The sequence below is a fragment of the Myripristis murdjan genome, chromosome 11 (assembly GCF_902150065.1).
Source record: "Myripristis murdjan chromosome 11, fMyrMur1.1, whole genome shotgun sequence".
In the NCBI taxonomy this organism is placed as follows: Eukaryota; Metazoa; Chordata; class Actinopteri; order Holocentriformes; family Holocentridae; genus Myripristis; species Myripristis murdjan.
Genome location: NC_043990.1, coordinates 939,467 through 961,966, shown reverse-complemented (window position 1 = coordinate 961,966; position 22,500 = coordinate 939,467). Strand labels below are relative to the sequence as shown.

General features: G+C 42.7%; 2 protein-coding genes across 2 annotated transcripts in view; both read left to right on the top strand.

Moving 5' to 3' along the window:
• The window catches only part of vps45 (vacuolar protein sorting 45 homolog), a 39,191-nt gene extending 25,597 nt beyond the window's left edge, over positions 1–13,594 (top strand). Inside the window, exon 16 of the transcript XR_003928953.1 lies at positions 13,574–13,594. The gene's annotated coding sequence lies outside the window, so the exon portion shown is untranslated. The remainder of the gene's footprint in view (positions 1–13,573) is intronic.
• Positions 13,595–16,497: 2,903 nt separating this feature from the next.
• Positions 16,498–22,340, top strand: LOC115367851 (uncharacterized). The gene is made up of 5 exons (XM_030063803.1): positions 16,498–16,617; positions 17,230–17,375; positions 19,824–19,888; positions 20,411–20,524; positions 22,165–22,340. The coding sequence occupies exons 1-5, from the start codon at positions 16,498–16,500 to the stop codon at positions 22,338–22,340; spliced, it is 621 nt and encodes a 206-aa protein (XP_029919663.1).
• The last annotated feature ends 160 nt before the right edge of the window (positions 22,341–22,500 follow it).

Here is a 22,500-nt window from a genome sequence, read left to right as displayed (position 1 = left end):
ATAATGTAGGTGAGAGAATACAAAGGCATGGGTCAGCTTTTGGCATCTTCCAGTGAGAGGGAGGGTCTGAAAAACAGCAATCTTTGCTGATATGTGATTTAAATGTGGCTCAGAATCAAGAACAACACTGAGATTTTTTTTTTTTTTTTACTTCATTATCATCATCATTTTTACTACGTTTTCTGTATTGCCAGACATACAAGTTTACTTAATATTTTTTTCTCTGTGTGCATTTGTATTGATGATAAGAATTTCTGTTTTGTCTTCATTTAGTTTGAGGACATTTTTACTCATCCACTGTACAATGCTGGTCAGGTTTAGGGGATCATAAACATCTGGCACTACAGATAAATATAACTGCGTGTCATCTGCATAGCAATGAAAATTCATCCCATAATCAGAAATAATTATTCCAAGTGGCAGCATACAGAGACAGAACAGTAAGGGACCAAGAATAGAGCCCTGTGGAATACCAAAAGGAATGTCACACCACCAAGGCTGACAGAATATCTTGTGACAGTGAAGTAAGTACTAGTAAAGTGTATTTTGGAAAACCTGTTGCTCTTCAAGGGGGTTATGATGTTTTTCAGCCTTTTGTCTTCAACAACGTTGATGTGCTGACAGTCCATGTTAATCCGTCTAGTTTGACAGCAGTTGTTTGGTTTGGTTTGGTGTGCATCGCTGCAAGCCATACTAACGTAACTAAAACTGGAAGCTCTGATAGAACGACATGTCAGTGTTGCATTCTATCCAGACGACTGTATCTCAGTCCAGAGGTCCATTGGGAAGCTTATGAAATAATTAAACATGGATGTATGTTTTTTTTTCAGCGAGGTCGGAGGCTGTGAAGGAAGCCGACCTGGAAAAGTTCCAGCAGCAGGCCAAGTGCCTCAACTTCTCCGGGCCAATGAACTTCCACTACGATCCCAAGCAAGGTCTTTCATTTAAATAACGTTCTTTGGAAAAAAATGAAAACAACGTCTATATCACACAAAATTAGAATGAATGATGATGTCTTTCAAGAAACAGATTTTACAGGTTTTGTGTATTTGTTGTTTTAAAGTTTTTCACTTTGTGGTAGAGAAATGTGTTGCTAGTGTATTTTTAGCCCCACCCTCCTCACCCTGACACCTGTCAGTCATCTTGATGACATCATCAGTCTGCTGCTGAGTTTGTCCATGTTTCTGATTTGTGTTTCCCCTTTTCTTTTTCTCCATCTTTCTCTGTGTTTGAATCTTTTGTTTTTCTTTTTCTGTCGTTCTCTCCTCCCACAGATTTCTGCCCTGAACCTCCAAAGGCCCAGGAATGAGAGAGTTGTTCTCCGCCTGCAGAAACAAACATGTAACACTGAAACCCAGGCAATAAAAACACAAAACTGATTCACAACATAAAACCTGCTGCAAGTTTTCTTTTTAAATCCTTTTGATGGTGTGTGTGCATTTATATATCCTATAATATATATCCTGTCAGGACCTCAGCCAGTGTCACTATTTAATCTTCAGTAACTTAAATCTCTTGTTCCTGTATGGATGATCTCACACTTCACATTCATTTATTTCTACTTCATCAAATGGATCACAAAACTTTAAATATTCCTGTGTCACAGTAGCACGTGTTATTTCTAATGCAGATGCTCCAATGGGCCTGCTGGTGGCGCTAGAGGGAAGGACATGAGGTCATCCAAATGGCCTGGTGTCATCCTCTAGCCCCACGGTTCTCAAAGTGGGGTCCGCGGACCCCTGGGAGTCCGCAACGCATAGCCAGGGGATCCGCGAAAAAATTCACAGAAATTAATTTTTTTATTATTAATAATTAAAAAAAAAACTTTTTGGGGGGAGGGGCGTTAAACTGTGAAATAAACACTGTGTTCGTTTTCAAGTGTCTCCCATGATTGATTTGGGGAGCTTACTCATGTGATTACACATCAGGCAGTCTGGTATGACACCTCACAGGCGCTCGCACGGCTTCACAAATAACAGCGACAACAAACACTCAAAGCGCCTCTGTCCGTCAGTGTCTAGTCAATTCTTATGGTACACAAAGGGTTAACAGCCGGTCTCCGCTAGAAGTCCCGCCTCTAACCTAATATCGCTCATTGATTGGCTCTGCCGTTTCTTTCTAACGTGTGATTGGCCGTCCCCGCTGTCACTCCATGTGGTTGTAAAAAAAGCACCGAAGGACGTGCACAGCGGAGTTTGTTTGGCTGGTTGGGCAGCAGCTACGCACACAGACTGTTTTCTTTACTGTTTATTTCGTCAGGTGGCAGTTAGAACAACAGTTCAGCTTCTTTGACATGAGAGCTTTTATCAGGCACATTGGCCTGTTGTCTCTAGGGAAGCAGGAATTATCCATTTTTTCTAACCATGGTTTAAAATGTGAAGCTTATAGAACTGTAGAGCCTCAACAACAGAGTTTTTTTTTTTTTTTTTTTTTCAAATAAGAGCAAGGCAATGGACACTAATCTGTTTGTAATTAGGTATTTAGTGTCAAACATTTATTTTATTTTATTTTATTTATGTTTCTGTATGGTGTTGATGTACAGTATGATGCACAGTTGCACTAAAGACAAGAACTCAGTTAAATTGCCTGCTTGTCTTTCTTTAGTTGCCTTTAACTTACAACATTACAGAATTGTTAAATACTTGTAGTCAGTATAGATATTCATATATGCAGTATAAACAGTAATGTCAATCCCTTACTAGTTTTTATTTTTTCTGATTATGTGATGATTATTTATTTATCTGATTATTTATTCTGTTTACTTGTTTATTTGATCAGCTCTACATGACATGAAATTGCAGTCATAAATGCAAAAAACATCAACTTTCAGGGGCGCCGCCTTGGAGCGCTTTTACGTCCCCACCCAACCAAACCTACGCTCTTGGATGAGGCTATGTGCTAATGCTGCTCATCAACTAGCTAAGAGTTCAAATGTGGTTATAAGTATTATGCTTATCGGTGCTGCGAGTGTCAGGGGGTCCCCGGAAAATTTTGACCCCTCCAGAAGGTCCCTGGGCCAAACAAGTTTGAGAACCCCTGCTCTAGCCAACAGAAAGTTGCCATTAGATTTCATGGTGATTCACGAAATTAATTTGGAGATTTGCCACCCCACAACGACGTGCCGACCAACAGTCTGACATGGTGACGGACAGACCCCCCCTTCCTCGGACATGAATTACTCTCATTTTGGTTCCTTGAACTGAAAATTTCAGGTTTCCCTTGATTCTGGGTTAACAAACTCAAGTGAGTTCATAAATCTGCTTTGTAGAATACAAACAGTCACTGATTGCGACACAAAGCTAACAGTGTCCTCATGAAACTCGGTGCCACCACACTGACATCTGGCTGGAGGCAGCGATGCCACGTGTTGGCAGTGAAACGCCGTGTGTTTGAGTCCAGACTTGTCTCACTCTGCAAGCAGGAAGAAACAGTTTTGGGTTCAGAGGGGGAAGGCCTGTGGCCTGGAGGCGCCTCCTCCGGGGCTTTATAGACGCTCTGTGAGTCGGCTGTCTTGCTTCAGACGCTCGAGTCCCTCTGTGTAGCTGCTTGACCATGTGTGTGAGGTTCAGTGTGTGTTTCCTGCTGGCTGGGCTGTACCTGAGCAGCTCAGCTCCCACACCTGAGGACTGTGACCACCTGGTGACGCCGGAGCCTCTGAACCGCACCAAGGTAACAACTGCTCTGGGACGCATTGAGGACCCCACGAAATGGACTTTTATTTTCTTAATTTGATGTATTTCCTGTTTAAACAGGAAATTTGGGTGGGATGCAAGGGCAAACCAACAGGATCTCAGTTTGAGAGAGAACCAGATTTTTATTTTGAAGGGACAGGTGGTTGAGACAGGATGTTTACAGATTTGTGAAGGTTTTGTTGGTTGAAATTTGAATTTGCAGCTGCTAGTGCAGGATGATGATGTCACTGTTCAACAGGAAGTAGAGGTCATGTGAGGTCAGTTCATAGGGACTTTAAAGGGACAGTACACCAAGTTAACATTATTTTCTTATCCATTTACCAAATCCTGCTAAAAAATTGTGGAGGACTTCATTGGGCTGATGGAAAACTGGAGTGAAGAAAGTGTGAAGGCTCTGAAAGTTCATTTTCATATCGTAGTGGAATGAAGCAACGAATTGAAAAAACACAGAAACAAATTAAATCATATTATAAGAGGGGCTAAGAGATATTATTATCGTACAAAACTGGCTGAGAGTACAAATGATATGAGAGCACTCTGGAAAGTCATTAACCATATTGGTAATAACAGAAAATACAAATATCTCCCCAATGAATTTAAAGTTGATGGATCACTTATAAAGGATCCTTTAGCAATAGCCCACAACTTCAATACATTTTTTGCTGAAATTGGACCAGAACTGGTATCCAAAATCCCCAAGGTCAATGAAAGTCCCCTCCAATTTATGAAAACACCACCTACAGATGTATTTCATTTGAGCCCCATCACCTCCATTGAAGTATGTCAGATACTAGGATCCCTGAAAAATTCAGCCCCTGGATTCGACAATATCAATGCAGAATTACTTAAAGTGATCTCTGATTCCATTGCCGAACCATTAACCCATATATTTAATTTGTCATTTAGTAAAGGTATTGTACCACAGCAATTAAAAACAGCAAAAATTATCCCCATTTATAAATCTGAGGATCCAACCATATTTACCAACTATAGACCCATTTCTCTTCTCCCCACCATTTCAAAGATTCTTGAAAAGTTAGCGTACAACAGATTGCTGAGTCATCTTGATGAGAATGAAATATTATACCAACATCAATGTGGTTTCAGGAAATCTCGTTCTATGGCCATTACACATCTTACTAATGAGCTATATAAAGCAAAGGATAACAATCAATCTACAATAGGAATTTTTCTATACTTGTCAAAGGCATTTGACACCATGGATCATTATATTCTTTTAGAGAAATTAAAACATTTGGGACTAGATATGCAGGCTTTATTGTGGTTCTCTAGCTACTTGGAGAACAGATTGTTTGTCGCATTCAAAGGAGTAAATTCTTCTCCCCTTGTGGCAAAATGTGGTGTTCCTCAGGGATCAGTCTTAGGGGCATTACTATTCCTTATATATATATTAATGATTTGTCAAATGTATCCGACCAGTTATCAAAAATCTCGTTTGCAGATGATACTAGTTTGTTTTATTCACATCAAAACCCAATAACTCTCATGAATGTGGTAAATAAAGAATTGAAAAAATTGCAAAATGGTTCAAAATCAACAAACTTTCACTCAACATTAAGAAAACTAATTTTATTTTATTTGGTCAAAGTTATAAGAAGAACCCTGTAAATATAACTGTACTTATTGATAATATGCCAATAACTAAAGTCAAATCAGCTCGTTTTCTTGGTGTACTTATAGATGAAAACATGTCCTGGAAACCTCAAACCTCACTTATTACATCTAAAATTGCCAAAAATATTGGAATAATGGGAAAGATTCGCTATCTTCTCAATTCAACAGTTTCACTTAATCTTTATTATTCAGTGATTTACCCCTTTATTAGCTATTGTAATATCGCTTGGGCCAGTACTCACCCAACTAAACTGGAACCAATTCTCCGCCTGCAGAAATGTGCAGTGAGAATTATTGCCTCCTCTGCTCCCAGGAGCCATTCTCTTTCACTATTCTGCAAACTTGGCATACTTAATACTTATCAAATCAGCAAACTCCAAGTTGCTCAATTTGTATTTGGTTCACTGAACAGAACACTCCCCTCCTTTTTTAATAATTTCTTTACAGCAAATAATCAATTTCATAGCTATCCCACACAAACAGCTCTTCAGCTTTTTTCTTTTATTTAATCTAATGTGTTGCATCTACATTTGTTTTTGTTGTTTTCATATGTATTTTTAATATGTGCCTAATAAATAAATGAATTAATGAAATGAATGAATGGAAACCAGAGGCTGGAGGAAAGGGAGGAGAAATGATTCCACTGCTCGCTTTGGGAGGAGATCAGCCGAAGTGAAAGTCAAACTGTGTTGTTCTTCTTGCAGCTGCTCGGCAGATGGAACCTCATCGCCGGCTTCACTGATTCTGAGATGTTTGCCTCCATGCTGAAGACGGTCAACAGCTCCTGGATTAAATTCACGCCGTCGCCATCCAGCAACGATACGTGGATTATGGCTGAGGAGCTCATGATGTGAGCCGTGTTCATCAAATCCACAGCAAATGACCTTTAATAACCTTTTAAATGCAAATTCTGATCATAAATATCTCTGTGTTTAAACTTAAAGCACAGCGCCCCCCTGTGAGAGCACGAGGCGCTGTTGGCTGAGATGAGATTGATTTTTTTTTTTAATCTGTTTTACAACATGAGATGTCTCTGAAAACACAAGACGGCGACTTCAGACTGTTAGCACCCGATTCTTTTGTTGAATGCCCAAGTACAGACCGGAGTCAATCTTCAGCTCTCAGATATAATATTTATTTGGTCACATATAAAGCAAAAACAGCGCTGGTCTCAAAGTGACAGAGGTCTCACCGGATCTCTATCAGAATGAACCCCGATATCAGGAAATGATGCACATTTATCTTCTTGGGCTGGGCCTGCCCTGTACATAGGTTGGACCTAGACGCAACCGAGTGTAATTGGCCAGTTACCCGGACATGGACAGGCCAACCACTGTCCATGCCTTGTTGCTGGAATGTGCGATGCTATGTGTGTGAATGTTGACTGGGCGTGTATCTAATGCAACAGACCTAACAAACAAGATAGAGAAAATATGTCTGGCTCCTGCTTTATCTGTCCTCTGCTAGCAGTCAAGCTATTCTGAATAATACAAGAAACATTGAACTCTAACATACATTGGAGAATACAAGAGACATGATCTATAAGGCCAATTGTAACAAGACCAAACACAAAGTGAATCTTCATGTCACAAATACACGGCTGGAAATTTCTTGCTCAAAGTTTCAAGTCATGCGAATATGTGAAATGTCTTTAGTTTTCATTTTTGTCAGTTAATTTTGGTCATTCATCTGTCTTAAGTGAACACATTTTTTTTAAATGGTATGATGTTTTATCAACATTTTTATGACACAACACTTTCTGACCTTTTTGAATCTCACCCCTGACAAATACAACATATTACAAAAAAGACTGACACTAATAAAATCTAAATCACTAAGCCCGCCTTCAAAACAAATTCAAACTAAACTGAAATTGAAAACTAGAATTCAACAAGAAAAAAAAAGAAAAACTAATGAAAAAAGTATAATAACCTCCTAGGTAATAAGTATAATAATATCCTCCTGTCTTTTCCTTCAGGAATGGCAAATGCAACAGCTCACGCAACACCGTGACCTTCGACGGCAACACCATGCACGTTGAACGTGAGTCAGAACTTCTAACGCTCATATTGAAGCATCTCACATGGACCTCCAGAGTGTCTTCCCAAATTTAATGTACGCCCGGACCAAGTCTGCAGAGTTTCCGGCATGAAAGTTTGTCTGTAGCGTTTGCATCTTGCAGCTAACAGCCTCCTCCTCTTCCCAGACGAGGACAACATGAACTCCACGGCCCACGTCCTGCAGTCCTGCGACAAATGTCTGGTCTTCAGCATCAGCACCACCGGCCCTCAGCTGGGCGTCCCCGCCCACTCTCTTTATATTGTAGGTAGGTGGGGAAGTGTGGAGAGGGTGATGCGGTGGGTGTCAGCGTGGCAGGCTGACTGGTGACTGGGGATACTGGGAGGCAGAGGCTCTTTCCAAGGTTTTGTGGGCAGCACGTCTAAAGGCTGGACTTCCAGATGCCCCCTAGCTATGGCAGATCAATCCTGCAGGACCAATATTTTGATCCTCAAGTGTTATTCATTTGCAAAATGCAGCTGCAAGTTGCAGCTTGTCAATAATTTATTATTTTATTTTATTTTATTTTATTTTTTTGTCTTTGGTGGGTAATCCAATGCAGAGTGCATTTCAATAATGTAGGAGAGAGAATACAAAGGCATGGGTCAGCTTTTGGGATCTTCCAGTGAGAGGGAGGGTCTGACAAACAGCAATCTTTGCTGATATGTGATTTAAATGTGGCTCAGAATCAAGAACAACACCAAGGTTTTTTTTTTTTGTTTTTTTTTTTTTTTAACTTCAGGCTGTTTTCTGTATTGCCAGACATACAAGTTTACTTAATATTTTTTCTCTCTGTGCATTTGTACCGATGATAAGAATTTCTGTTTTGTCTTCATTTAGTTTGAGGACATTTTTACTCATCCACTGTACAATGCTGGTCAGGTTTAGGGGATCATAATCATTTGCTGCTACAGATAAATATAACTGCGTGTGATCCGCATAACGATGAAAATTCATCCCATAATCAGAGATAATTATTCCAAGCGGCAGCATACAGAGACAGAACAGTAAGGGACCAAGAATAGAGCCCTGTGGAGTACCAAAAGGAATGTCACACCACCAAGGCTGACAGAATATCTTGTGACAGTGAAGTAAGTACTAGTAAAGTGTATTTTGGAAAACCTGTTGCTCTTCAAGGGGGTTATGATGTTTTTCAGCCTTTTGTCTTCAACAACGTTGATGTGCTGACAGTCCATGTTAATCCGTCTAGTTTGACAGCAGTTGTTTGGTTTGGTTTGGTGTGCATCGCTGCAAGCCATACTAACGTAACTAAAACTGGAAGCTCTGATAGAACAACATGTCAGTGTTGCATTCTATCCAGACGACTGTATCTCAGTCCAGAGGTCCATTGGGAAGCTTATGAAATAATTAAACATGGATGTATGTTTTTTTTTTCAGCGAGGTCGGAGGCTGTGAAGGAAGCCGACCTGGAAAAGTTCCAGCAGCAGGCCAACTGCCTCAAGTACTCTGGGCCAAAGAACTTCCACTATGATCCCAAGCAAGGTCCTTCATTTAAATAATGTTCTTTAGAAAAAAATGAAAACAACGTCTATATCACACAAAATTAGAGTGAATGATGATGTCATTCAGGAGACCGATTTTACAGGTTTTGTGTATTTGTTGTTTTAAAGTTTTTTGCTTTGTGGTAGAGAAATGTGTTGCTAGTGTATTTTTAGCCCCGCCCTCCTCACCCTGACACCTGTCAGTCATCTTGATGACGTCATCAGTCCTGAGGCTCTAAAGCCTCCGATGTCGATCTGATGCTGAGTTTGTCCATGTTTCTGTTTTGTGTTTCCCCTTTTCTTTTTCTCCATCTTTCTCTCTGTTTGAATCTTTTGTTTCTTTCTTTTTCTGTCGTTCTCTCATCCCACAGATTTCTGCCCTGAACCTCCAAAGGAAGAATGAGAGAGTTGTTCTCCGCCTGCAGAAACTAACATGTAACACTGAAACCCAGGCAATAAAAACACAAAACTGATTCACAACATAAAACCTGCTGCAAGTTTTCTTTTTAAATCCTTTTGATGGTGTGTGTGCATTTATATATCCTATAATATATATCCTGTCAGGACCTCAGCGAGTGTCACTATTTAATCTTCAGTAACTTAAATCTCTTGTTCCTGTATGGATGAACTCACACTTCACATTCATTTATTTCTACTTCATCAAATGGATCTCAAAACTTTAAATATTCCTGTGTCACAGTAGCACGTGTTATTTCTAATGCAGATGCTCCAATGGGCCTGCTGGTGGCGCTAGAGGGAAGGACATGAGGTCATCCAAATGGCCTGGTGTCATCCTCTAGCCAACAGAAAGTTGTCATTAGATTTCATGGTGATTCACTAAATTAATTTGGAGATCTGCCACCCCGCACCGACCTGCTGACCAACAGTCTGACATGGTGACGGACAGACCCCCCCGCTTCCCCGGACAGACCCCCGCTTCCCAGCCGGACAAAAACTATCAACTCTCCTATATCAGTAGTCTGACAGAATGCAAAACAACTATTGACCCTGGACTCACGCCGCCTCAACCCTGAGCCACGGTGTGCCAGGCTTAGTTAAGCTGCAGTGGCTGGGCAACAGCTTGTTGGGCACACACACACACAGTAAACACACACACAAACACACACACATAAAGGTGAATCTAATGTAATCTAACTTAATCTAATCTAAATGATCATAAATTAGATTAATCTGATCTATAACAATTTGTGATTAAAAAACTGATTTTCTGACCACGAACTGGAGGTTAGTTCAAGCTGGTACCAAGCAAGTTAGCTTCAGAGAGTATGTTACCATGGTAACTGACCTACAGTTACTTTAATCTCTGAATTACTCTCATTTTGGTTCCTTGAACTGAAAATTTCAGGTTTCCCTTGATTCTGGGTTAACAAACTCAAGTGAATCAGTAAAGCTGCTTTGTAGAATCCCCTCCCACGTCCAGGTCAAACAGTCACTGATTGCGACACAAAGCTAACAGTGTCCTCATGAAACTCGGTGCCACCACACTGACATCCGGCTGGAGGCAGCGATGGCACGTGTTGGCAGTGAAACGCCGTGTGTTTGAGTCCAGACTTGCTTCACTCTGCAAAGCAGGAAGAAACAGTTTTGGTTCCAGAAGGGGAAGGCCGGCGGCCTGGAGGCGCCTCCTCCGGGGCTTTATAGACGCTCTGTGAGTCGGCTGTCTTGCTTCAGACGCTTGAGTCCCTCTGTGTAGCTGGTTGACCATGTGTGTGAGGTTCAGTGTGTGTTTCCTGCTGGCTGGGCTGTACCTGAGCAGCTCAGCTCCCACACCTGAGGACTGTGACCCCCTGGTGACGCCGGAGCCTCTGAACCACACCAAGGTAAAAACTGCTCTGGGCCACATGAACTCCTCTTCTTCTTTTTCTTTTATCTTGGGCACACTTGATATTTTTCTTGTACACAGAAAATATTCTCTGTGTAGTCGGTCTGACTCTGCATTATGTTGTTTAAAAGACAAGACCCACTTCCTGGGATTATCTGTGAGCCGTTCTCACTCAGCAGCAACTCTGGAGTAAACATACAATTTTCATGGGGTTTCTTATTCATAAATAATCTTCCCAGGAAAGTTCCAATTCAAAGAGGGTATGCACAATATCATTACTAAAAGGGGAAATAAAATACAAATGATCTAAACAAAGGAATATTGTTCATTTTTTCATTTATATATCTATTTATTTATCCTTTATTAGTTTCAATTTAGAAAGGAAGTAAAGCCAGCAGAAATGCAGCAGATGCAGCTCATACAATCCAACGCCCTCAACGGCATGAAACCCATTACACCCATTTACACAATGTCATAATAACCTTCTGACAACGTATCAACAATATGTAAGGGACACAGAGAATATGATAAGACCAATGTGACACTGCATGCTTCAAAATCAAAGAGAGAGAAGATCAGCAGGAGATAAATCTCTGAACATGCAGAAGTTCTGGGATAGTTCTTTTAATATAGTTTCAATGCGTATTTGTGTCCACAGAGTCTAATGCCAAACTTCTTGTTGTTGTTGTCCCAGCTGCTCGGCAGGTGGAACATAATCGCTGGTTTCAGTGATCATAAGTTATTTATCTCCTTGCTGAAGACGGTCAACAGCTCCTGGATGGAATTCACGCCGTCGCCGTCCAGCAACGACACCTGGCTTTTGGCTGAGGAGAACATGTTGTGAGTTGCTGGCAGGAACATGTCGGTGCATGAATCACCCCGTGGCTCGCTTTGTTGTCTGTTGCTGAAAGCGTTGCCCTAAAAACTCAACATCTCCCTGTCTCTTTTTTCAGCGATGGGAAATGCAACAGCTCACGTGCCACCGTGACCATCGATGGCAACATCGCAAAACTTGTTCGTAAGTCAGAAAATCGACCAGATATGCTGAAGCATTTCACAAGAACTCAAGAGTTTCTGCCATGTCACTTCAGTTTAGTAAACTTTATTGTCCCAAACATCACGTTTAAAAAAACCCAAACAGACTGAACATATAAAGACAGCATAGAATTTAAAGTTAAAGCAATTTAAAGTGTAGAATTGCTTGTGCTTTACTTTATAGAGTGAATCACATTGTTTGCACAGACGTCCAGGTATAAAACATTTAAGTTCAATGGCACAGAGCAAACAGGGGCGTAAAAAGACAAGAAACAGCTGTGGTGTCATTTCAGCCCGGGGGGAAATGGAGAAATCTTGTTGTGTTGAAGAAGGATTCAGATTTTTCAGATTTCCAAACTACCAAACTTAAGCTAGCAGTTAGCCTGACTAGCGCTAGAGGGCGCTGTTGTTTAGAGTTTGGCTTATCAACGACGCTGGCTAGGCAATGCAGAAACATGAAATCAGAAACGTCAAGATTCTTCAGACCATTTTCTTTGACTGCATTTTTTAAAATTCACAATCACGGCTGAGTGACAACTTCAGAAATGATCAAATCTGCTGATCTCACAAGCCGCTGTGATTCAAATGGAAGTGGCTGTATTTGTTAGCACGCTCTGCCTGTCAGTCTGTTTCTCCCTGCAGGTGCCCAGGTGGCCTGCATGGGGACACCAGGGGCTTTAAAGCTGAGAAACGTGTTGTTCTTTGTTTTCGGACACAGCGACCGGACGAGCCCCCAGTTTGTCATGAGCCGGCCGGTTAGACCGTGACAACAAGGGGAGACGGAGACTTAGGTGCCAGCAAAGTTGTCAGATCTCAAATAGAGAGGGTTCAGTGCTTCAGCGAGGTCTTTACTGCCGTCACAGCCCACCATACCAGCGGCTGTGTTTCCTGTCATCCTCCTGATTCCCTCCATGCAGCCTCAAATCATTGTTTTTTTAATCTTGTCTCCTCGCTTATCCTTCCAAATTGCCCCCCTTTCATATATCTCCCTACGAAACACGGTGCTGACCTAAGTAACTGGGTATATCCTCCCAAGCTTATTTACTTATGCCTGCTCCTCTCCCCAGACGACGGCATTTTGAACTCCACGTCCCAGATACTGCCGTCCTGCGATGACTGTCTGGTTTTCAGCATCAACACCACCCTCCCTACGCTGGAGGTCTCCCACTCTTTTTATATTGCAGGTAGGTGGGGGACGTCACCATAGAAACCACATGAAAGAACCGACGGGGCAAAGATAAACCAAAAAAACAAACAAAGGAAAAACCTCCCACGGCAAGAGCAGCTAATGGACCGCCGATGCTCTGCAAGGAGACAAATATTAATGTCCAAAACACTTTATTAAACAAAGATTGAAATACCTGGTACTTTGGTTTACTTTCATCAGCCGCCTTCAGACATGAAATACAGCGTAGCAATAAATGTCATACCCATTCAAAATGAACAGTACACACACAGAAACAGCATCAGGCCTGTGTGTGAGCTAGCCTTCCGTTCATGTGCATCACTTAGAAGTGTCCTCTGGAAACACTTTGACTGATGAAGGTGCTTCCTACGTTTGCTTGTTTCGTCTGTTTGCATGTGTTCTCTTAAGCTGCGGTGTGTTGAGCTCTCAGGGTGTCCGTAGTCACATGACTTTCTGCTCGCCTGACAACCAATCAGAGCAGAGCAAAGCAAAGCCTTTAGAGCTGTCCACCTGTCAGCAGATCACCTGAGGCAGATGTTAGCCGCAATACCAACCGAGATCAGCCAATCACAGACTGCAGTTATTCCAGTGGCTTTTAACTTGTAGATGTTTCAACATGGAGGTGTGTGTGTGTGTGTGTGTGTGTGTGTGTGTGTTCTGTTGTTGTTGTTGTTTTTTCCAGCGAGGTCAAATGTTGTGAAGGAAGCCGACCTGGAAAAGTTCCAGCAGCAGGCCAAGTGCCTCAACTTCTCCGGGCCAATGAACTTCCACTATGATCCCAAGCAAGGTCCTTCATTTAAATAACGTTCTTTGGAAAAAAATGAAAACAACGTCTATATCACACAAAATTAGAATGAATGATGATGTCATTCAGGAGACCGATTTTACAGGTTTTGTGTATTTGTTGTTTTAAAGTTTTTTGCTTTGTGGTAGAGAAATGTGTTGCTAGTGTATTTTTAGCCCCGCCCTCCTCACCCTGACACCTGTCAGTCATCTTGATGATGTCATCAGTCCTGAGGCTCTGAAGCCTCCGATGGTGATCTGATGCTGAGTTTGTCCATGTTTCTGTTTTGTGTTTCCCCTTTTCTTTTTCTCCATCTTTCTCTCTGTTTGAATCTTTTGTTTCTTTCTTTTTCTGTCGTTCTCTCCTCCCACAGAATTCTGCCCTGAACCTCCAAAGGAAGAATGAGAGAGTTGTTCTCCGCCTGCAGAAACAAACATGTAACACTGAAACCCAGGCAATAAAAACACAAAACTGATTCACAACATAAAACCTGCTGCAAGTTTTCTTTTTAAATCCTTTTGATGGTGTGTGTGCATTTATATATCCTATAATATATATCCTGTCAGGACCTCAGCCAGTGTCACTATTTAATCTTCAGTAACTTAAATCTCTTGTTCCTGTATGGATGAACTCACACTTCACATTCATTTATTTCTACCTCATCAAACGGATCACAAAACTTTAAATACCATTCGTGCGTGACGGGGGGTGGGGGATATTGCTATGGAATGTCTCTGGTGGACCATTGTCATTAGATTTCATGGTGATTCACTAAATTAATTTGGAGATTTGCCACCCCGCACCGACCTGCTGACCAACAGTCTGACATGGTGACGGACAGACCCCCCCCTTCCACATACAGACCCCCCTCTTCCACGGACGGCCCCCAAGACCCCCTGGAGCTATGGTTTCTGGTGGAGTGGGACCCTGGGACCCCCAGGGGTCCTTGACTGTCCTCCAGGGGGTCCTCAGCGGAATTAAGAATCATTTCATTTCACTTAAATTCACAACAAACTGTTAGAAAATGTATGAGGGTCATTTGAACATTTTCTTGCCTCCCTCCTAAAGATTAATCCTTAATCTTTCTGGTTTAAAGATTAAACCAGAAAGATTAAGGATTAATCTTTAATCGATAACTGATTTGTCAGAGTTCAAATTTGACTTTGAAACTTTTCACCCCCTTTGAAACTTGGACAGATTCATTTAATTTCTTTCACAAACATGAAAAAATATGAATAACAATTAAAAAAAAAAAAAAATCACCAGCAAATTAGTGCAAATAAATACATTAAATAGAAAAAAACTGTATAGCTTTAAATTGTTAAAATTGCTGGATCAGATTTCTTGTGTTGAAGTTGTGTGAAAAAAGTCCCTACAGGATCAAATCACTTGGAGGGTCCACGGCTCATCGCAAGACGACTTGCAGGTCCAGAAAACCCCTGTCCTGGAGGATGGACCCTGACAGGTTTGGTGACCCCATGACCTTCCCTCTAGCACCACCAGTAGGACCAGTGGGGAAATAAAATGTGTTCACAGTTCATCCACTCATTGTGCAAAACTTTTTTTTTTTCTCAAACTTTGCAGACTGATAGAGGCTGGTTTAAAATGTGCACACAGCTGATATTGTGTCCATAGATCCTTGCCTCTAGCGCCACCACCTGGGCAAACTATCAGTTTTCAACAGCTTATAATTTGCCTGGGTTTGGCGGATGGACGCAGGACGGCTGCTGCATGATGCAGAAGCTCGTGTTCTACAGCTGTTTTTCCAAGGTGTGTTCATGTCTGCCATATTGACATGAAAAAGACTTGAGCAAACTCCTCTTGGCTGAATGTCTGTGGAACCTCATGAGAAAACACCTCAGGGGGGCGCTACATGTTCAAACCAAGCATAAACAGCTGGAAAATCTCCAAAGTGAAGAACAGCACTGGCTGCTGTGTCGGCTCTAGAGGGAAAATCTGTCTTGTCCTCTCTTTTTTTTCTAAATTCTTAATTATAGGTACGACTTTTGAGAGAATTGATGTGCCAGTTGACGTGTGCTGGTTCCCCCTGAGCACTATGCCTCTCTGTCTGCTTTCAATATGATTCATATTATCATTATGTTATTTTTATGTTATTTTTATGATGTTCACACATTGCATAAATGTCTGGAAATCCCAAACATAAACGTGGGATTGGGTCAATGGATGATGACATTCTTTATTATATGTTTTAAAGTTTTACCTTTATCTCGTCAACAGCTGATCAGAATGACAGCAGCAGTGATCCAAGTGAAGAGCGCTGCTGTTTGTTTGGAGCAGACATGATGAAAGAGGTCAGGGTGTGTGTCAGATGCTGTTTGCCCCTGTGTGTGTGTGTGTGTTGTGTGTGTCTGTGTGTGTGTGTGTGTGTGTGTGTGTCTGTGTGTGTGTGTGTGTGTGTGTCTGTGTGTGTGTGGTGGTGTGGGTGTGTTTGTACACAGTGTGTTTGTGTGTCAGTGGTGTCCAGGTCCAGGTCAAACAGTGACTGATTGCGACCCAAAGCTAACAATGTCCTCCTGAAGCTCGGTGCCACCATGCTGACATCCGGCTGGAGGCAGCGATGCCACGTGTTGGCAGTGACACGCCGTGTGTTTGAGTCCAGACTTGCGAGTGGGAAAACCCGGTCTTGGTCCAGAGGGGGAAGGCCGGCGGCCTGGAGGCGCCTCCTCCGGGGCTTTATAGACGCTCTGTGAGTCGGCTGTCTTGCTTCAGACGCTCGAGTCCCTCTGTGTAGCTGGTTGACCATGTGTGTGAGGTTCAGTGTGTGTTTCCTGCTGGCTGGGCTGTACCTGAGCAGCTCAGCTCCCACACCTGAGGACTGTGACCCCCTGCTGACACCGCTGCCTCTGGACGACCGCACTAAGGTAAAAACTGCTCTGGGACGCTTAAAAGGGACGGTACAATCAGCTAACACTTTCTTATTTTCTTATTCAGTTTTCTTCTTGAGTTGTGTGTTGGTCCTCATCAGGATGTGAGAGTTTCTGAAAGTGACAAACGAATGAAACAGAGTTTTAAAAGATCCTGCTGGACTCAAGCTACACCTGCAGCCACATGCGAGCTAAGGTTCTCCTGTAGCCCAAGACATGCAAGCTAAGGTTCTCCTGTAGCCCAAGACATGCGAGCTAAGGTTCTCCTGTAGCCCAAGACATGCGAGCTAAGGTTCTCCTGTAGCCAACAGCATGTGAGCTACAGGAGAAGGTTTTCCTTTTGCTAACAAGATAAATTTTTGAGGAAAACTCACAAATTTACGAGAAAGGAATTTGGGAAAATACTTTGTATTTTCTTTTTCTTCTTTTTTTTTTGGCCAAGGCTTCACTTTACTGAATCTGGTTCTTGGTTCTTGGTTCACCGTAAATTGTTCTTTCATAATTTCTGCATTTTCCAGTTTTTTTCTGATAAACACAAAGTGTGGTTTTCCCATCGAAGTGAAGAGGTTTTCTGAATACAGCTTCACAGTGTTGTTGTTCCTGTTCCAGCTGCTCGGCAGGTGGAACTTCATGGCTGGCGTCACTGATCATGAGCTCTTTGCCTCCGTCCTGAGGAAGATCGAGAGCTACCGGCTGACCATCACAGCGTCGCCGTCCGAGAGCAACACGCTGCTCATGTCTACTGACTCCATGGTGTAAGTTTGAGACACAGAGGAGGGGGAGACCTGGTGGTCTCCCATCCAGGTACTAACCAGGCCCGACCCTGCTTAGCTTCCGAGATTGGACGAGATCAGGCGTGCTCAGGGTGATAAGGCTGTATGGGCTCATCAGAGTATATCATAGGTAGTACCTATGATATACTTTGATAGTGACAGAAACATTAAAGCAAGAAATAGTAAAAATAGAAAATAATATAAAATTCACTCTCTGTTCCCCGGGTAGTCAATAAATAAAATAAGTAAAAAGAATTGCTTTCGATAAACAGATTTGTTAAATCTACTACGTTAACTTCCTACTTAATTAAAATTTAAATGTCCCTTTAAATGTCCATATGAATGGACATCTCAAAAATGCTTTCCATCAAAATCCTTTCAAAATGCAAAAATGGAGATGAGAAACGGCGCTCTGGGCGAATGATTCGGTCAAATCCCGGACGAGCCCCCAGTTTGTGTTATGCCTGGCCTGAGGGGCTCCTGAGCGTAATGTAACGGTGGCTCCCCTCTTTCCCTGCCCTGGAGGATCACCGGTGCTACAACCAATGCTGCCCAATGAAGAACAGCTTTATTCTAAGATTCACACAGGGGAGAAAAAGATGAGAGTCAAAATGAAAGTTGGCTGACCCATCAAAAACAAACAAAAGAAGGTACCAGCCTCTTACCTTCTCACTCCCACCTTCACAGCTACCCGGACTGCCCCCAAGATTTCACCATACATACTGTATGTATACATACATGTGTATCTATACAACAATCACATGAGAATCCCAGCAGCACAGTCCAGGTGAGGAGGCGGCGCCATCAGCCTCCCGTCCAATCACCAGCCACCACCTGCAACTCAGCATATTAAAGTAAAAATACAAGCAGGGTGAGCTGCCCCAGCAGCAACACATTCAAACATGAATGACCCGGGGTCATAACAACAGTAATGCATTGCTGAAAGGAAAACTCTGATGCTGTAATTGCAGCTTTTGCTTTAGATTTGTTGTATTTTCAGTTGATTGGAACTTTTCCTCCAGTTTTGACTTAAATCTACAAACTAAGAGCCAATATTTTCTCTTCACAGGTAACAAACATATCTTCTCTTTCCTTCCTCTGTTCTCTGACCCCGCCCCCCTCAGGCACTGACTTGACCATTATTGAACACCGGGGGCTCTAGTTTCCCGGCGCAGCGCGGGGTGGCGTAGTGAGGCGAACCCCGCGCAGAGCTAGTTTCGACCGGCGAAACGGCAGAGGCGGACAGTTTCCAAGTTTTGCAGGCGGAGGTTCGCTGAGATGGGAGTGGCGGCGCAGCGGGGGGAGGTGCCGACAGATTCAGCTTGGCACAGTGACAGTTTCGTGCCAAAAGGCTTCGCCGAGGTGCGCCAAAAGCTCGCCGTCTGAAACCACGTCTACTTTCAGCGCAAGGCGGAGCGGAGCTGGCGCAGTGGAAGTTTAGCTGGCTGGCGCACATCACCAAAACCTCACAATCAGCACAAATGGTGCCAATCTCCTTTGATCTGACATCAGCTGTGACGGGACAGTTGATATGGAGATATATGTATGTGCTGATTGTGATCGTAGCATTGAATAGTGTTTTTTTCGGTATTTATTGCATCGTTCATGTGCCTGACACTCCGGAAGCCTGCCTGTGAGGTTTTGGTGACGTGTCCGCACTGCTCGCCGGTCTCCGCTCCGGGCCTGTCTCCTGAGCTCCGCTCCGCCTGCGGCAATAGACCTCCATGTCAGCTGTGTAAACTTTCATTACGCCTTCACGCAGCGCATTTTAAAGGTGAGGACAGGGGCTCATTTGATTGGTTACATGTGAATCGGCTGTGTCAAACCCACTCCACGCCTTCTCTCCTCCCCTCCGCCGGAGTACTTGCGCCACCGAGAACGGCGTGCCAAACTTGGAAAATCCGCCTGGCCACACCCAGTTGGCGAAGGGCATCTGTGCTACGCCCCCGCCTCGCCTGGTCTGCGAAACTAGAGCCCCGGGCATTTATTCATTGCGGTCCAGGACTTGCCATGAAAAACACACAAGGCAGATCTGACCCTGCCGGGCTTTAACACTTTGGATCTGCCATTAAACCGTCTGCCATGCCGCTGGGTAACAGCCTGGCTACCTGAAATATCGCTCCTTACGGTGCATTCACTGCACTGTTGTTGCCTTGGAAAGAATTGTGCCAACATCGGGAGGCATGTACAGATCACCGATAGACTCCTGCCATTATCACACTTCTATTTTACAAAGTCTTTTTTATATTTTGTTTACTGTTTAATTGAAATTTTGCATAAAGGTTCCAAATAAAACAAGAAAAACAATAAAATATGATTTAGTAGCTTTTATTTGTCAGGTATACTTCAAAATAAGAAACAGATGTTCTGACCTCTATCAGGACACGAGGTCAGGATGTGAACTCAGCGTCCTCCTCTCTTTGATTTCAGAAATGACCGATGCATCAGCTCAGAAGCCAACTTGACCATCGTCGGCAACGTCATAGAGGCGGACCGTAAGTCACCGCATCACACACACATGTTGAAACAGGGCTGTCCCGGGATGTCTGGGGGCTCCTGTATTCTCCCATGAAGAGATTATTAGTGTGGGTCCAAAAGATGAACAACACCGCAAGACCTCTGTCTTCAACTGTTTTAATGTCTTTTCTGCTCCCTGCTCCTCCTCTGCCAGGGAAAATAGTCCCCGGGGAAACGTTTTGCTTTCCACATCTATCAATCAATCTATCAATCTATCAATCTATCTATCTATCTATCTATCTATGGGCCAAATTGGGCCATTCAAAATGACTTGGTTGGTGCTGTAAAGGTGCACTACGCCCAATCTTGACTGAAGTACAAACTGACAAGACAAACAAACTAACCAACATGCACTCTGATGGTGAACTAAAGCTAAGCTAGCAGCTCGGCAACTTCTCTTGAAATCGCTTTGCTTGTCTTACACTGCCTTAACCACCAGGGGGCACATGGGTAATAAATTAGCTTAGCCTGCTAGCCTGACAGCGTCTTTGTGTTTCCAGACGACAACAGTTCACACACGTTCCGGGTGCTGCCGTCCTGCGATGACTGCCTGGTTTTCAGCATCAACACCACTTTCCCAAAGGACATCCAGGTCAACACTCTCTATCTGTTTGGTAGGTTGGAAAACCTCAGGGACACGGGGTGTGTGTGTGTGTGTGTGTTTGTGTGTGAGTGAATCTGGGGTAGAGGTAGAGGAGGTAGAGGAGGAGGATGAAGAGCAACGCTACTCTGCCCTGTTTTTTTTTTTTTTTTTTTTTTTTTTTTTTTTTAAATTATTGGACAGCGATGGAATGTTTCACTTTTTGGGCGGGTGTCTCATTCTGTCGCCATCCTAGGAAAGGCCAATTCGCTGGCAGCTGTTAGCTTAGCCAGGGAGGAGGGGCCAACTCTGAATATTGAGTTTACAAACCACAACAACCAATCCTGCTCACTCTGCCTTTAAGTTGTCTTACCTTAAATTATCTCACCTCGGCTTATCTTAGCTTACCTTATCTTTATTTTTCTTATCTTAAATTGTACCTCCTTATCTTGAATTATCTTATCTTTATCCTGTTTATCCTGTCTTTCTGTTGGACAGGGAGTTGCTGGCGGGTCAATTTTTTCCCCTTGGACAGCAACCAAATATTGTAGATTTCATTCTACAATATCCTAGGAAAGGAAAATTTGCCAGCTTTGAATGTCGTGTTTACAAAGAACAACGACAAAACCTGCTCATGCTGCCTTTTATAAAAAAAACTTTATTTATATAGCATGTGTGAAACGAGGGACCACAAAAGTGCTTCAGGCAATAATGATAATTTTAGCACAAAACACAAGGTGTTACAATACAGGACCAGAGGACAGAGCGACAAAATGCAGATGAACTCTGGAGGAAAAACCAAAGAACGCAAACCACAAAGAACGAGAAGTGCTGAAATGAAAAGAATGATGAAACTGAGCAGTCCGAAAGAAAACACAAATTTTTCTTTCCTCGACATTCAAACAGAAGTGAGACAAAACCAATGTTAAAAAAGGTTCTAAGCATTTTTTTTTTTATAGTGAATCCCGCCTCCTGGGATCCACAGCAGAACGCTCCGACTCGCTGTGAATGAATGGACTCGTAAGACGGCTGAGTTCGGCTCTTGGTCCAAAAGGGGCCCGGGGCCCGGGGACCGTCCAGTCAGCTGGAAGAGCTGGTTGTTCTCTCAAACAAACACGTATGATGCAGAGGGGTTAGTGTGTCAGAGCTATTTAAATTTAACACATAAATATAATCTGATATTGTCAGCTTTCTGTAACCGTTTGAACGAGAAAGTAGATCTGGCTTGACTGGATTTACATTCTGGGTTTTCCAGAATCACCAGATCCACTTTCTCATTCAGACATTTATATTACAAAACTTCAGCAGTCACGCAGTCTGGTAATGTTTTGCTAATTTGATAATCACCTTTTCCCACCATGTTCTTGACAGAAATGCAGTGAAGTGTCTCAGGAGTCAAAGGGTTAAACAGTTTCTAAGTCATACCAGAACTCTGACAAATCTTGGTGAGATTAAACCAGAAAGAAAAAAAAAAGTTTTTCTGTTTTTCTGCACTCTACCAGTTTCTAGGGAATTAAATTACAGTGAAATTAACCTGAGAAGCCCCTGGAGGAAGCTCAGGGACCCCCAGGGGCTTCTTAGTAACTTCTTAGTAACTAACTTCCGTATGTGGTTTCCTCTGTAGAAAACAAACAAACAAAGCAAATTAAACATGGCTGTATGTTTTTTTTCCAGCGAGGTCGGAGGTTGTGGAGGACCCTGAGCTGAAAGCCTTCCAGCAGGACTCTGAGCTGAAAACCTTCCAGCAGCAGGCCGAGTGCCTCAACATCTCCGTGCCAATGACCTTCCGCTACGATCCCAAGAAAGGTCCTTCATTCACTCTTTGCTTCATTTGCTTTTTCAGTCTTTAAATAAAGTTCTTTCCTAAATTAGATCACTTATAAATACTGAAAACTTCTGATTCAGTATAACACAAAACTGAATGAATGAATGAATGAATGATGATGTTTTCCAGAAGCTAGATTAGATATTGCACATGAAGATCAAGTTATATAATCTAGATGATTTTTC